This window comes from Lepus europaeus, chromosome 3, assembly GCF_033115175.1.
Source record: "Lepus europaeus isolate LE1 chromosome 3, mLepTim1.pri, whole genome shotgun sequence".
NCBI classification, from domain to species: domain Eukaryota; kingdom Metazoa; phylum Chordata; class Mammalia; order Lagomorpha; family Leporidae; genus Lepus; species Lepus europaeus.
In genome coordinates, this window is record NC_084829.1 from 126,850,904 (window position 1) to 126,865,060 (window position 14,157).

General features: G+C 38.6%; 1 protein-coding gene across 3 annotated transcripts in view; it reads right to left on the reverse strand.

Moving 5' to 3' along the window:
* Positions 1-21: 21 nt before the first annotated feature.
* Positions 22-14,157, reverse strand: part of ECHDC1 (ethylmalonyl-CoA decarboxylase 1) — a 41,349-nt gene continuing 27,213 nt past the window's right edge. For all 3 annotated transcript variants that reach the window (XM_062186737.1, XM_062186736.1, XM_062186735.1), the window contains one exon: positions 22-2,046. In XM_062186737.1, the coding sequence (XP_062042721.1) occupies positions 1,638-2,046 (409 nt within the window). In that variant the 3' untranslated portion in view covers positions 22-1,637. The remainder of the gene's footprint in view (positions 2,047-14,157) is intronic.

Here is a 14,157-nt window from a genome sequence, read left to right on the forward strand (position 1 = left end):
AGGGGGATGGAAATATTTTGACATTTGTAGAAAAGGTAACTAGAAAGATGATGGTTTAAATTGGTTGTACACAGCTTAAATGGTCATCTGCTCAGAAAAGTGATTTCCTCATAGGGAAAATTTGAACAGAATCTGCAGGCATATATATGGAAGAAGTATGTGTGGAAGTAAACCTAAAGCTTGTGACATGTAAATTTCTCAAATAGTTGATAGCATAAATACTTTATATCTTCCTTATAAGTCTAACACTGGATTACATGGCACATTATATTACTTAAAAATATCAGTAGACATGAATTCACATAACACAAAATGCTGTAGTGCAGACCACTTTTGGGAGGCAGCTTTTATTTCTATGGCAAAGTAATAAGTATTATGTTAACATGGTAATCTATAATTTGTCTCTGAAAACAAAGTAACATGAGTTTGTTCTACCATATTTTATTATTATTATTATTTTGACAGAGTTAGAGAGAATGGTCTTCTTTTTTCCGTTGGTTCACCCCCCATGTGGCCACTACGGCCGGCGCACTGCACTGATCCGAAGCCAGGAGCCAAGTGCTTCCTCCTGGTCTCCCATGTGGGTGCAGGGCCCAAGCACTTGGGCCATCCTCCACTGCACTCCTGGGCCACAGCAGAGAGCTGGCCTGGAAGAGGAGCAACCGGGACAGAACTGACGCCCCAATTGGGACTAGAACCCGGGGTGCCGGCGCAGCAGGTGGAGGATTAGCCTAGTGAGTGGCAGCGCCGGCTGTTCTACCATATTTTCAAAACAAAAGAGTAGGATGTTGATAAAACCTATTCATTTTTACTATAATTCTCTAATATGACAATTACAGTAACAAAAACAGCAAAGGAGAATTGTCACTGTTTTGACATTTTAACTCATGATAGAATTCAGACTTAATTCTTTAACATATATTTTTTAAAGGTGTATATTACCAACATGATCATAAAAATTTCACTTATTTTTATTTAAAAGAGAAAAAGAAAAATTAGCTATTTAAAAAATTCAAATTGAAATGTGATATATGAATCTGAGTAGTCTCAACATTAAATCTGTTATGAGCTATAGTATACTAATTCAGGATTCTAGGAACACAAATGATTGTCCATTATGAATAGAAAAGTAATCATTGAAAAGATCAAGTAAGTAAGGCTCCAGATTTACTAGTGGATCATACCATTTTTCAAAATGAAGGGTCATTTCCCTATGCATAGGGAAAGAAATGACAGCTTTTCTTTCTTGTTATATCCAATCCCTTCCCAGTTTGAACTACAAAGTTCATTCAGTTACTTTTGTAAATTATTTCCAGGTAAGATCACAAAAATCTTATGATAATCCTAGGAACAGATTTTGTGTAGAATTAATTCCTTTTAAGAACTAATCTTTGGTTTTAAACTAAAAACTACTCCAGCAATAATTTTTAAGCCCATAAGTGGTATATGTTTTAGCCAATGTCCCAGATTATGTGTTAAATATCCAAATGAATATCTGGTGAGAACTAGGCCCATGAATACAAGCATTCAAAATTACTAAAAACTAGTAGTAGCTTTCAAAGCAATTCAGATATTCATATTCAAGAACATTTAATGTTAAAACATTAATCATTGGAGTACATTTATATTTTTAAAAACTACTTATTAAATTTTCCTTTTCTTGCAATAGCCTCTAAATTTGCAGTTCCACCCCACACTGTTCCTAAAAGATCTCTTTCATTCTGTAATGCCTCTTCTAAACAAAGCTCTTTGCCTGAACAAACAGATTTTTTTAAAGCTCTAATTACTTCTGGCGGCCCATTGATAAATTGCTTTAGCCACCCTTGTGCCTCTTCTAGAGATTTAATTTCATCAGAAGACTGCAAGACCTCTTCGATCATTCCTATATTTAAAGCTTTTTCTGAATCCAGTTTTAGGGCCCCACTCAACACTTTGAGAGCTTGTCTACTGCCGATTATTTGAACAAGCCGAGTAGCACCACCCCAGCTTGGTATTATGCCCATCTCCTTGTGGACAAATCTGATCTCACTCTCTGGAGTCATTAACCTGCAAAAGAAGAAAGAAAAACATCAAGTACACATATATGCTATAAACATAGTACTTCCCATTCATGATTTGATGAGAAATCCCCAAAGATCTTTACAAGTATATCTGTTAAAAACTTAAGTGTTTGTGGCCAGCATTGTGGCACAATGGGTTCAACTCCAGGCTGCTCCACTTCTGATGCAGCTTTCTACTCATGTGCCTGGGAAAGCAGCGGAAGATGGCCTGAATACTTGGACTCCTGCCACCCATGTTGCTGACCAGGATGAAGCTCCTGGCTTCAGCCTGGTCTAGCACCAGCCAGTGTGGCCATTTGAGGATGAACCAGGATAGATTTCTTTCTCCCTTTAACACTGCATTTCAAATAAATGAATAAATCTTTTAAAAAAAGAAGTAGCTGTTTCATCAGGAATTTAACTTCCCTTTAAAAACATCATTATGTTCTTTGTGTCTCCTTAACTTTGCAAATAAGAATCCAGTTTGTTTCTGAAAGCCTAGAGTTTTATCATTCAGAGTTAAGTGGTGGTCTAATGAGGAACTTGGCATCAGATGAAAGTATGGGAGTGGGAAATGTTAGGTGCATACCATGAAAAAAAATGAATAGACTGTGACTATTGCTTCACAGGGAGCAAATACAAGTATTTACTAAGCATTACCAGGACTACATAGTGATCTAGATACTGAGGCTAGGGATGACCAAAATAAAACCTGGGTGTTCAGGTGCTTACATTCCAGTCTGAAGAGAAATTAAACAAATGGCAATGGCAATAAGTGCTATAAAAGAAACCAAGTTGGGCAAGGAACTAATGAATGCAGCTATGTGTGTTGGTGGATGTGCTTTTTTAGATGGAGAAGGCCTCTGAATATTTGAGCAACTACCTGACAGAGTGAGCACAGCAAAAAGCTGGGGAGAAAGTGTTCCAGGAAGAAGGACCTGCAAGTTCAAAGGTCTTGACATAGAACTGCTTAGTATCTTTCGGGACCAGGTCAGTGTGACCAGAACAAAGGAAGCAGAGAGCCATGGGGGATGAAGTCAGAGAGTACACTGAGAGGCCTTGGTAAGTTTAGATTTTATTTTTCAAGTATAAAGTTACTTAGAGGAGGTCAACTGAGGGATTTGTATCTGTTATTTTATAAAGTTTGCTCAGGTTGTTGTATGAGGACTTCTTTTTTTAAAGTTTTTTTTGGGGGGCCACACTGTGTGCCATCGCTCCCAATGGGTTGGAATTAGGAGCCTGTGGCTCTTCCATGCTGGTGTTGCAAGCTGGTGACTCCTCAATTATGGGATGTTGGGGGCTTCCTTGTCTCCTTGGTCCCACTGAGCAATGCGATAGTGAGGACTGTGACTGAAAGCAATTGGTTGAAGCCAACATTGCAGATAGTGAAAAGCATTCACCCCAACAATGAGACAGAGTGAGCAGAGTTAGATTTGTTGAACACACTGCAATGGGGCAGCAGGCAGGCAGCGTAGCCAGAGGCTGACTGCTGTCAGTTTTTTGTTGTTTTTTGAAAGCACAGAGCGTGCACATGAGAGAGAAATCTTGCACTTCCATCTGCTAGTTCGCTCCCCAAATGTCTACAACAGCCAGGGCTAAGCCAGGCGGAAGCCGGGAGCCAGAGACTATATCGTAAGACTCTAATGTGGATAGCAGGGGCCCAAGTATTTGAGCCATTAGCTACTGCATCCCTAGCGGACACATGAACAGGAAGCTGGATCAGAAGCAAAAGTGAGAATCAATATCAGTCTCTGACATGGGATGCAGGCATTGCAAGCAGTGGCTTACTCCAGTACACCACCAAGCCTGCCTCTGAAAACTTTTTATTCAGCATTTAATAACATTTTTATTCACTGTTTAAGAAATTTTGTTACCTGATCCTCAGAACAACCATTTGAGGTAAGTTAGTATTCTCATTTTATAGATGAGAAATAGAACCAACAGGTATTCAACAGTTCACGTAAGGGCATATTGCTATGGCACAGCCTTGAATTTTTTTTTCAATGATTTATTTATTTGAAAGAGGAAGAGAGGTAAGGAGATAGAGTGCCTCCATCTGCTGGTTCACTACCCTGTTAGCTACTACAATGACAGGAGATACTTCCTGGTCTCTCATATGAGTAGCAAGGGTCTAAATGGTTGGACCAACTTCCACTGCTTTTCCCAGCCATTAGCAGGAAGCTAGATCAGAAGTGGAGCAGCCGGGACACAAACTGTCGCCCATATGGGATGCTGGTGTGGCAGGTGGTGGCTTTACCTGCTTTGCCAAAATGCCAGCCCCTGCAGCTAGGATTTAAAGCCAGGCAGTTTGGTTCCAGTGCTGTGAGCTCCTTCTTAATCTCATGGCACACACAGTCATTTGACTAGACAAAGGTGGAAGCAAAGATACCAGTAAGAAATTTGACAGTGGCTTGGATTAGATTGATAAGTATCAATTTCCTTTAGAAGAGGTTCATTTTATCCAAATTGTGGATAATGTAAAGAAACTGGTAGGCACAGTGAAAGGTTTCACATTTATTGGTTAAATATTTGTAAACTACCAACAGACTAAACCTATACTGTTTAGGAATGTTGCCTGTGAATTTTATTTTGACTGCATGCCTCAACAAGACATTTTCACTATGTTAAAACTGAATTTGGATGGAATGTCATGTCAGAATCCTAAAACTAAAAATCTTGGTTTTCAAACTACTCATTACAAAAAATACCTTAAATTAGTTTAGCTTTCCAGAGTATAAATGTTCAATGGCAGGTGATTTGGTTTTGTTATTACCACCAAGAATAGACTCAAGTGTTTGCCCCTGTAGTCAGGAGAAATATTCCAATAGAGAATTCCCACATAAGCCTATTATCCACTGGGAAAATCTCCTTCATAGCTGTGAATTTCTACAAAGAAAAATGCACTACAATTATGAACAATTGCTTCCAGAGGCAAACAGCTACAAAAATAGAAGCTTTCAATGAATCATTTTTAAATGGGTAGGAAGAAAGAATAAGTCTCAGATAAGAATCAGTCTAGCCCAAAATTGTCAGAGTACTGCCTTGTTACGATGAAAACAATGTCAAAAGTTAACAGCATTTACAGGTAGGATGTGAAATAATGTTGGAGATAGGAAATTTTTTAATACTAAATTCAATCCTGTAAAGTTTTCAAAGGAATCAATTACATCTGTCATTGTTCCAGATTAAATCCTCGGAATTGATACTGATGTTGAGATCAAATTTTGGCATCTATTTTTTAAAACCAAATTCTTTTTAAGATTTATTTATCTGAATAGCAAATGAACAGGCAGGGGGAAGTGTGAGGACAAAAGGAAACAGCCGGGGAGGGAGAGGAAGAGGGAAGCTGGGCCAGCCCAAACCAGGAGCCAGGAACTCCATCTGGGTCTCCTCATATGGGTTGCAGGAACCCAAGTCCATCATTCTTTCTGCTTCCCAGGCTCATTAGCAGAAAGCTGGATCCAAAGTAGAGGAGCCTGGACCTGAATGAGTATTGCTTAATCTTTAGCATTACAAAACCTGCCCCTAACTTCTACTTTTTTACAAATAATATACCTAGGTTGTGCTTTGTGCACTGATAGACATTTAAAATACATTAAATAAATGTGATAAAGCAATCTACTGATGGGGTGGGCATCATGGTGCAGCAGGTTAGGCCAGCACTTGGAGTGCTGACATTGCATACCAGAGTACCTACATGCTTCTGATCCAGCTTCCTGCAAATGAGTATGGAAAGGCAACAAATGATGGCCCAAGGACTTAGGTTCTTGCCACTGACTGAGAAGATCCAGATGAGGGTCTTGGCTTCTGGCTTCGGCTTGGTCTAGCCCCAGTTGTTGTAGCTATTTGGGAAGTGAACCAATGCATAGATCTCTGTCTCTCTTACCCCCTCTCCCCTCTCTCTGCTTTTCAAATAAATAACATCTTTAAAAAAAAGATGACTAAAGAACACAGATAATTTAGTCTAACAGTGAGAGAAATAGACAGCATTCTTAGGATAACTTTTCACAAGATTCCCTATTAAGCTAGTAAAGTTTAACACAAATTTTTAAATGCTGAAATTTATAATGTAAGATGTAGTCTAGGGCTGGCGCCATGGCTCACTTGGTTAATCCTCCTCCTGTGGCATCAGCATCCCATAGGGGCACCAGTTCTAGTCCTGGCTGCTCCTCTTCCAGTCCAGCTCTCTGCTGTGGCCTGGGAAGGCAGCGGAGGATGGCCCAAGTGCTTGGGCGCCTGCACCCACATGGAAGACCAGGAAGAAGCACATGGCTCCTGGCTTTGGATCGACGCAGTGCCAGCCATAGAAGCCATTTGGGGAGTGAACCAATGGAAGGAAGACCCTTCTCTCTGCCTCTCTGTCTATAACTCTGTCAAAATAAATAAATAAAAAAAAGATGCAGTCTAATCAACAACCTATATCTAAAAGTTGAAACTACTTCCTGACAGGTCTTACAGGATTATTCATCAATTATGAGTGTAGATTCTGTTACACAGTCTTACTCATAATGTAATTTAATGCAAGGGAATTCTATTCATTCATATACAGTACTGCAGGACCTGGCTTACAAAATTTTGAAGACTTAGGACAGACTCTTTCTGAAACCAAATAAAACTGCCTTGTTTTGATGAGTAAAAGGATTTGTACCTTCTGACTCTATTAGTACACTGATTATAGATGGTGTTCAAAATTTCCTGACATCATGGAGAAGAGGAGATGAAATTAACCAGATGTGGCTATGCTTCTTGTTACTATCCAAATAGAACAATGTAATAGGCTAACTTACTCATAACTAGGGAAAGAGTATTGCCTTTGACAGGTTATGTAATGGTGAATGTTAATGATACCTGGAAGGGCTGTTCATTGTTGGTGATAGCTGAAGAAGTGTGCTCCTGCTTTTTGAAGGAATTAACCTTGTTTCAGGTCTCTGAACAAATGTACACAGGGTGTTCAAAAAGTTCATGGAATATACATATAATGAAAAAAACACTATTCATGAATTTCAAATGGTTTACACAAAAATAAATCCATACTAACTTGTTATGACATGTCTAAGGAGGATCTACTTTGAAGCCCTAAGATGAGTAAGACATAACTATCTGCCCCTAACATGAATTCTGCTAAAATTGAAGAAATATCAAATTTATAGTGAAACTTTGATATCAGCAGTTTACAAATGGATAACTTATTTTAAGAAGGGACACGACAGCACTGACACCCATAACAACACATCATACACATCTACTTGTGAGGAAAAAATAATCTTGTTCATGTCCTGAGTGAGACTTACAATTAACAGCAGTAACATTAGCCAACAATACAGACATCCCAATTGGTCCAGCTTACAATTCTGACTGAAAAATTCAAGTTTTACAAAGTTTTATGTTCAGTGAGTACCAAAACTCTGTGCCCAGAACTCCTTATATATTCTGGAAATTAAACCTTTATCAAATGCATAGTTAGCAAATATTTTCTCCCATTCTGTTGGTTGCCTCTTCACTTGGTTGAGTGTTTCCTTTACTATGCATAAGCTTCTAAGCTTCATGTAATCCCATCTATTTTTGCTTTTATTGCCTGTGCTTCTGGGGTCTTACCCAAGAAGTCTTTGCACGTGCCAACATAATGCAGTATTTTTCCTATGTTTTTCTCTAGTAATTTGATGGTTTCAGACCTCAGTAAGTTTAGAACTTGATCCACTCACTGTGAGTTGATTTTTGTATATGGTGTAGGTTAAGGGTCTTGTTTCATAGTTCTGTATGCAGAGTTCTAATTTACCCAACACCATTTCTTGAGAGGGCTGTTCTTTCTCCAGAAAGTGATTTTAGCTCGTTTTCTAAAGGTTTGATTTGTTCTTTTTCTAGGTCCTTGAGATGCATTTTTACATCATTTATAGGATACTTTTTCACTTTTTTTTTTGACAGGCAGAGTGGACAGTGAGAGAGAGAGAGAGAGAGAGAGAGAGAAAGGTCTTCCTTTACCATTGGTTCACCCTCCAATGGCCGCTGCGGCCGGCACACCACGCTGATCCGAAGCCAGGAGCCAGGTGCTTCTCCTGGTCTCCCATGCAGGTGCAGGGCCCAAGCACTTGGGCCATCCTCCACTGCACTCCTGGGCCACAGCAGAGAGCTGGACTGGAAGAGGAGCAACCGGGACAGAATCCGGTGTCCCGACCGGGACTAGAACCTGGTGTGCTGGCACCGCAGGCAGAGGATTAGCCTATTGGGCCACCGCGCCGGCCACCTTTTCACTTTCTTGATGTAGGCACTAGTTGCTATAACCTCCCCTGTTAACAGTGCTCTTGCTGTGTCCCTTAAGTTTTGATATGTTGTGTTGTCATCTTCATTGGTTTCCAGGAATTTTTTGATTTCTCTTTTAATTTCTTTTATGAGCTGGCACCGTGGCTCAATAGGCTAATCCTCCACCTTGCGGAACTGGCACACCGGGTTCTAGTCCCGGTCGGGGCTCTGGATTCTGTCCCGGTTGCCCCTCTTCCAGGCCAGCTCTCTGCTGTGGCCAGGGAGTGCAGTGGAGGATGGCCCAAGTGCTTGGGCCCTGCACCCACATGAGAGACCAGGAGAAGCACCTGGCTCCTGGCTTTGGATCAGCGCAGTGCGGTGGTCACAGCACGCCAGCTGCGGCGGCCATAACGGCAAAGGAAGACCTTTCTCTCTGTTTCTCTCACTGTCCACTCTGCCTGTCAAAAAAAAAAAAAAATTTCTTTTATGACCTACTGTTCAATCAGGAGCTTATTGTTCAGTCTCCATGTGTCTGCATATTTTCTAGTTTCTTATGTTAATTTCAAGCTTGATTCCACTATGGTCAGAAAACTTTATTTTAATTCATTGAGGCTTGTTTTGTGGTCTAGCATATGGTCAATCCTAAAGAATGTTCCATTTGCTGATGAAAAGAATGTGTATCCTGCAGCCATGGGATGAAATGTTCTGTAGATATTAATTAGATCCACTGGGGCCAGCGCTGTGGCACAGCAGGTTAAAGCCCTCGCCTGAAGCACTGGCATCCCATATGGGCGCCAGTTCTAGTCCCAGCTGCTCTTCTTCTGATCCAGCTCTCTGCTATGGTCTGGGATGGCAGTGGAAGATGGTCTAAGTTCTTGGGCCCCTGCAACTGCGTGGGAGACACGGAAGAAGCTCCTGGCTCCTGGCTTTGGATCGGCACAGCCCCGGCCATTGTCGCCAATTGGGGAGTGAACCATTGGATGGAAGTCCTCTCTCTCTGTCTCTACCTCTCTCTGTAACTCTGTCTTTCAAATAAATTAAAAAAAAAATCTTTAAAAAAAAAAGATTAATGAGATCCATTTGGTCAGTACTGCAGATTTGCTCTGTTGTTTCTTTATATTGATATTTTTTCTGTTCTGTCCATTGACGAAAGTGGGGTTGTTGAAGTCCCTGTTATCTTTATATTGGAACACATGTCACCCTTTAGATCCATTAACATTTGTTTTAAGTATCTAGGTGCTCTAGTATTGGGTGGCTATACATTTACAATAATTAAATCTTCCTGTTGAATTGACCCCTTAATCATTAAATAATGGCCTTGTCTCTTTTAGCAGTTTGTGTCTTAATGTCTATTCTTTCTGATTATGAGGATAGTTATTCCTGCTCTTTATTTCCACTTGCAGGAATAACCTTTTCCATTCTTTCACTTTCAGTCTGTATGTATCTTTGTTGGTGAGGTGTGACCCACAGGCAGCAAATGAGTCTTGTTTTTTAATCCATTCATCCAATCTGTATCTTTTCATTAGGGAGTTTAGTCCATTTACATTCAAAGTTATTATTGATAAATAATGACTTGGTCCTACATTTTTCCATAAATATTCCTACTGCTTCTTTTCATCTCCTTTGTACTTTTATTAGGAGGTTTTCTTCCTTCACAGTTTTCACGATGCTGATTATCTTTCTCCGTTTCTGTGTGTAGTATACCCTTAAGTATCATTTGTAAGGCTGTCTGGGTGGTGACAAATTATTTTATTTTTTATTTGTCTTGGAATATCTTTATTTCACCTTCATTTATAAATCAGAGCTTCAGATTCTGGGTTGACAGTGTTTTTTGTTTCTTTTTTCCCTGTTAGGACTTTAATCTCTCTCCATCTTCTCCTACCCTGTAAAGTTTCTGATGAGAAATCTACTGTCAATCTAACTGAAGATCCTTTACAAGTAATCTGGCATTTCTCTCGTGACACTTTAGGATCTTTTATGTTTTACTTTGAAAGTTTGACTACAATGTATCTTCATGAACATTTTTTCTAATCATGTCTATTTGGGGGTCTAGATTTTTCCTATACTTGGATGTCCATATCTTTCTCCAAATTAGGGAAATTTTCTGCTATTATTTCATTGAATATATTTTCTAAGCCATTCTGTTCGCCATTCCTTTAGGAATTCTTAAGAGAATGTATATTTGGTTGTTTGATGGTATCTTATAATTGCCTAACACTGCTTTCAGTTTTTTAATTTTTTTTGTCTGAAATATTTCAAAAGGTTTGTCTTCTAGCTCAGATATTCTTTCTTTTGCCTCTCCCAGTCTGTCTATTAAGGTTTTCCATCGTATTTTATATTTGACATAATGAATTCATTTCTAATATTGTAGTTAATTTTTCTTTAATATCTCTATCTGCCTGCATAATTTCTCAGCCATGTCATTTATAGATTTCCTTAATTCATGTCATTGTTTCACTGTGTTTTTAAAGTAATCTTACAATCATTCTTTTGAATTCCTTTTCAAAATTTCATAAATTTGGTCATCTTCATTACTTAACATTGAAGTACTGTGTTCCTTTGGGTGAGTCATTGTCTTCCTTGTTCATGTCTCTTGTATTTCCACATTTATTTGTACACATCTGGGATTGATCACATTTCTAACTTCAATTCCTCATATCAATTGTATCACTAATGTGGAAACATAAGGGTTGAACACTCAAGCAGATCCTGAGCATCTGGAAGCTGATTTTTCCATAACGTTTGAAAAAGCCATTTTCCCTTGGGATGCTTTACATGGCATTCATGACTCAATCAAATACAACTTAATATGAGGATTTATATATGCCAAGTATACCTGAGTGTTTCTGGGATAGGTGTTCATTAAATGTATTGTCAAGTGGTGGTTCTAGGGTTTGAGAGAAGGGCAATGCTGAAATTCTCTACAAGTTCATTTCTTATCTACTTGTATTAAGTGTGTCTCCATCAGTGTAAGTATTTTCCATTGGAAGTAGATGAGTGCATTGAAGATGATGCCAGTTGAGTGCATTTCAGGCAATTCTCTAAAGTAAGAAAGTTAAACAAGCTAAAAAGTGTCAACACATACACTTAAAGAAGGAACTTAGCTGTTTAGCAGAATGCCATGATAGACTTTGACATTCTTTTGGAACAACCATATATTCTTGGAATACAATTAAAGAGTTTGTCATGGCAGATAACTGAAAGGTACTGGTAAAGTTGGCAGGAAATCAGCTAGAGGAAAACATGTTTATCACTTCCTTGTAACTGGAGCTAGTAATGTTATTTCATTCAGTACACAATCGTTTTTACCAGCTTCTGACTTTCAAGAACTACAGTTCTTGGAACACAGCTTTAAAAATGGGTGAATAATGTATGACAGTGCTGTTCAACTTTGTAAGATTAGTTTCATAATCTTTATTGTTGTTGTTAAATGTACCTCCTTTTCTGAGATGATAGACTGCAAGATCCCCAGTGGATACCTGAATACTGAGCCCTATATATACTATGTTATTTTCTGTATCTATACATACATACCTATGGTAAAATTTAACTTATAAATTAGGCAAACAGATATTAATAACTAGTAATAAAACAGAACTATATAAATATACTGTAATAAGACTGCCAGCATCACTGCTCTTGCATGTTGGGACTATTATTAAGTAAAATAAATGTTACTTTAACATAATCATTGTGTAATAATACTGTGACAAGTGATCTGATAACTGAGATGGCTACTAAGGATTAACAGGCATGTGGCACATGCAGTTGATTTGCTGAACAAATGAATGGAGTGGGATGTCATGAGACTTTATCATGCTACTCAGAATGGCATGCAATTTAAAATTTATGGATTATTTATTTCTGGAATTCACCATTTAATATTTTCAGACCATAATTGACTGCAAGTAACTGAAACTGCAAAAAGTGAGACCACAGATAGGGAAGGGGACTACTGTAATCAGTTATGGACCAGTAATTTGGCAAAATATGAAAAAAAATACTAGAAAAATGAAACAAAAAATGATTATGCCCTATATAAATGGGTGCTAAAAACTGTGAAAGAAGAAAACACTTCCAGAAAAGTTGGTCCACAAATAAACCTTTTCTCCTTGGCAAGCTACTCTGAATGTACCAGGAATATTATTGGAAATATCTAATAGAGGACAGTACCCTCAGATATCTCATAAAAAATAAAAATAATCACCTAATGAGTCCCAAGGACACACTACACTTCCTAATTTAGAAAACAGTATATAAAGGTTAATTAGTAGTATTGAAAAATTAGTTTCTGATATTTTTTTATTTTGCTTTTTTCTATAAATCTTAATTATACCCAAGCACAGATGAGGAATGAACATGAAGAAAGATGCAAAGTCTAATAAATGGTTAAAGATGGTCACCACACTATGTCAGATTTTTTTTCTCCAAATGACATCTATGAAGTCTGAATTTGCACTTAGTTTTATGTAGAGAATTTCTCAATATAATAATAGGCACTTATATATACCTTAGGATTTATTAAATTACATGATTATTTAAACTATGTATAACTATATATATAAGTTACATATGTCATCAGTACATGTACCTCATGGGAAGGTGAGGGAAGGACTTAATATATTCAAACAATAAGGCATTTCTTTTTTTTTTTTTTTTGGTATTTTGGTGTGGTTTTTTTTTTTTTTTTTTCTTTTTTGACAGGCAGAGTGGACAGAGAGACAGAGAGAAAGGTCTTCCTTTGCCATTGGTTCACCCTCCAATGGCCGCCGCGGCCAGCGCGCTGTGGTGGGCGCACCGCGCTGATCCAAAGGCAGGAGTCAGGTGCTTCTCCTGGTCTCCCATGCAGGTGCAGGGCCCAAGCCCTTGGGCCATCCTCCACTGCACTCCCGGGCCACAGCAGAGAGCTGGCCTGGAAGAGGGGCAACGGGACAGAACCTGGCGCCCCGACTGGGACTAGAATCCGGTGTACCAGCGCTGCAAGGCGGAGGATTAGCCTACAATAAGGCATTTCTAACTTAATCTCACATCACCCATAAAGCCAATGACTGCTTCCACCTTACAGGCAGCAGCATGCTAATGCAATGTGCATTGAGGACAGCAGAGGGCACTGTACCAGAATCCCATTCCATTAGTAAGCCCAGAGGCTAGGATATCTATAAATTGTCCTATATACCAAAAATATTTTAAAATTTCTATTTATGTGAGTACAAAAGACATAGTTTGATAAACTGAAACCTTAGCCACAAATCTGAAACAAATTAATATAAAATTTTACTACTTTGCATAGATTAGCTTACTAAATCTTTTCTCACACTATATTATTATGAAATGCCATTTGATGATGTTGAAAAAACAGAATACATTCATTATACAATATTTACCTTATAAAACTATAAAGAACAGTAAGAAACTAATTACCATAAAATTCAGTGTAATAGTTAACCCTAGGTGTACGTGAAGCGTTTGAGACCAAGAGGGAAAATGTAGAAGGCTCTGGGAGTACTTGTAATGTTCTCATTCTTGACTTGCATCATGGTTATATATGATTCCCATCTTGTAACAAATCATGAAACCTAATGTTTATTTATTTTATTTGAAAGAAATAGCTACAGAGAAGAGATAGAGATCTTCTATCCACTGGTTCACTCCCTAAATGACCACAACAGCCAGGTCTGGGCCAGGCTGAAGCCAAGAACTAGGAATCCTTTTTTTTTTTTTTTTTTTTTATATTTATTTATTGGAACATTAGAGTTACACAGAGAGAGGGAGAAACAGAGATAGATAGATAGATAGATAGAGATTCCAATCTTCATCTGCTGGTTCACTCCCCAAACGGCCCCAACAGCTAGGGCTGTACCAGGCAGAAGCCAAGAGCCAG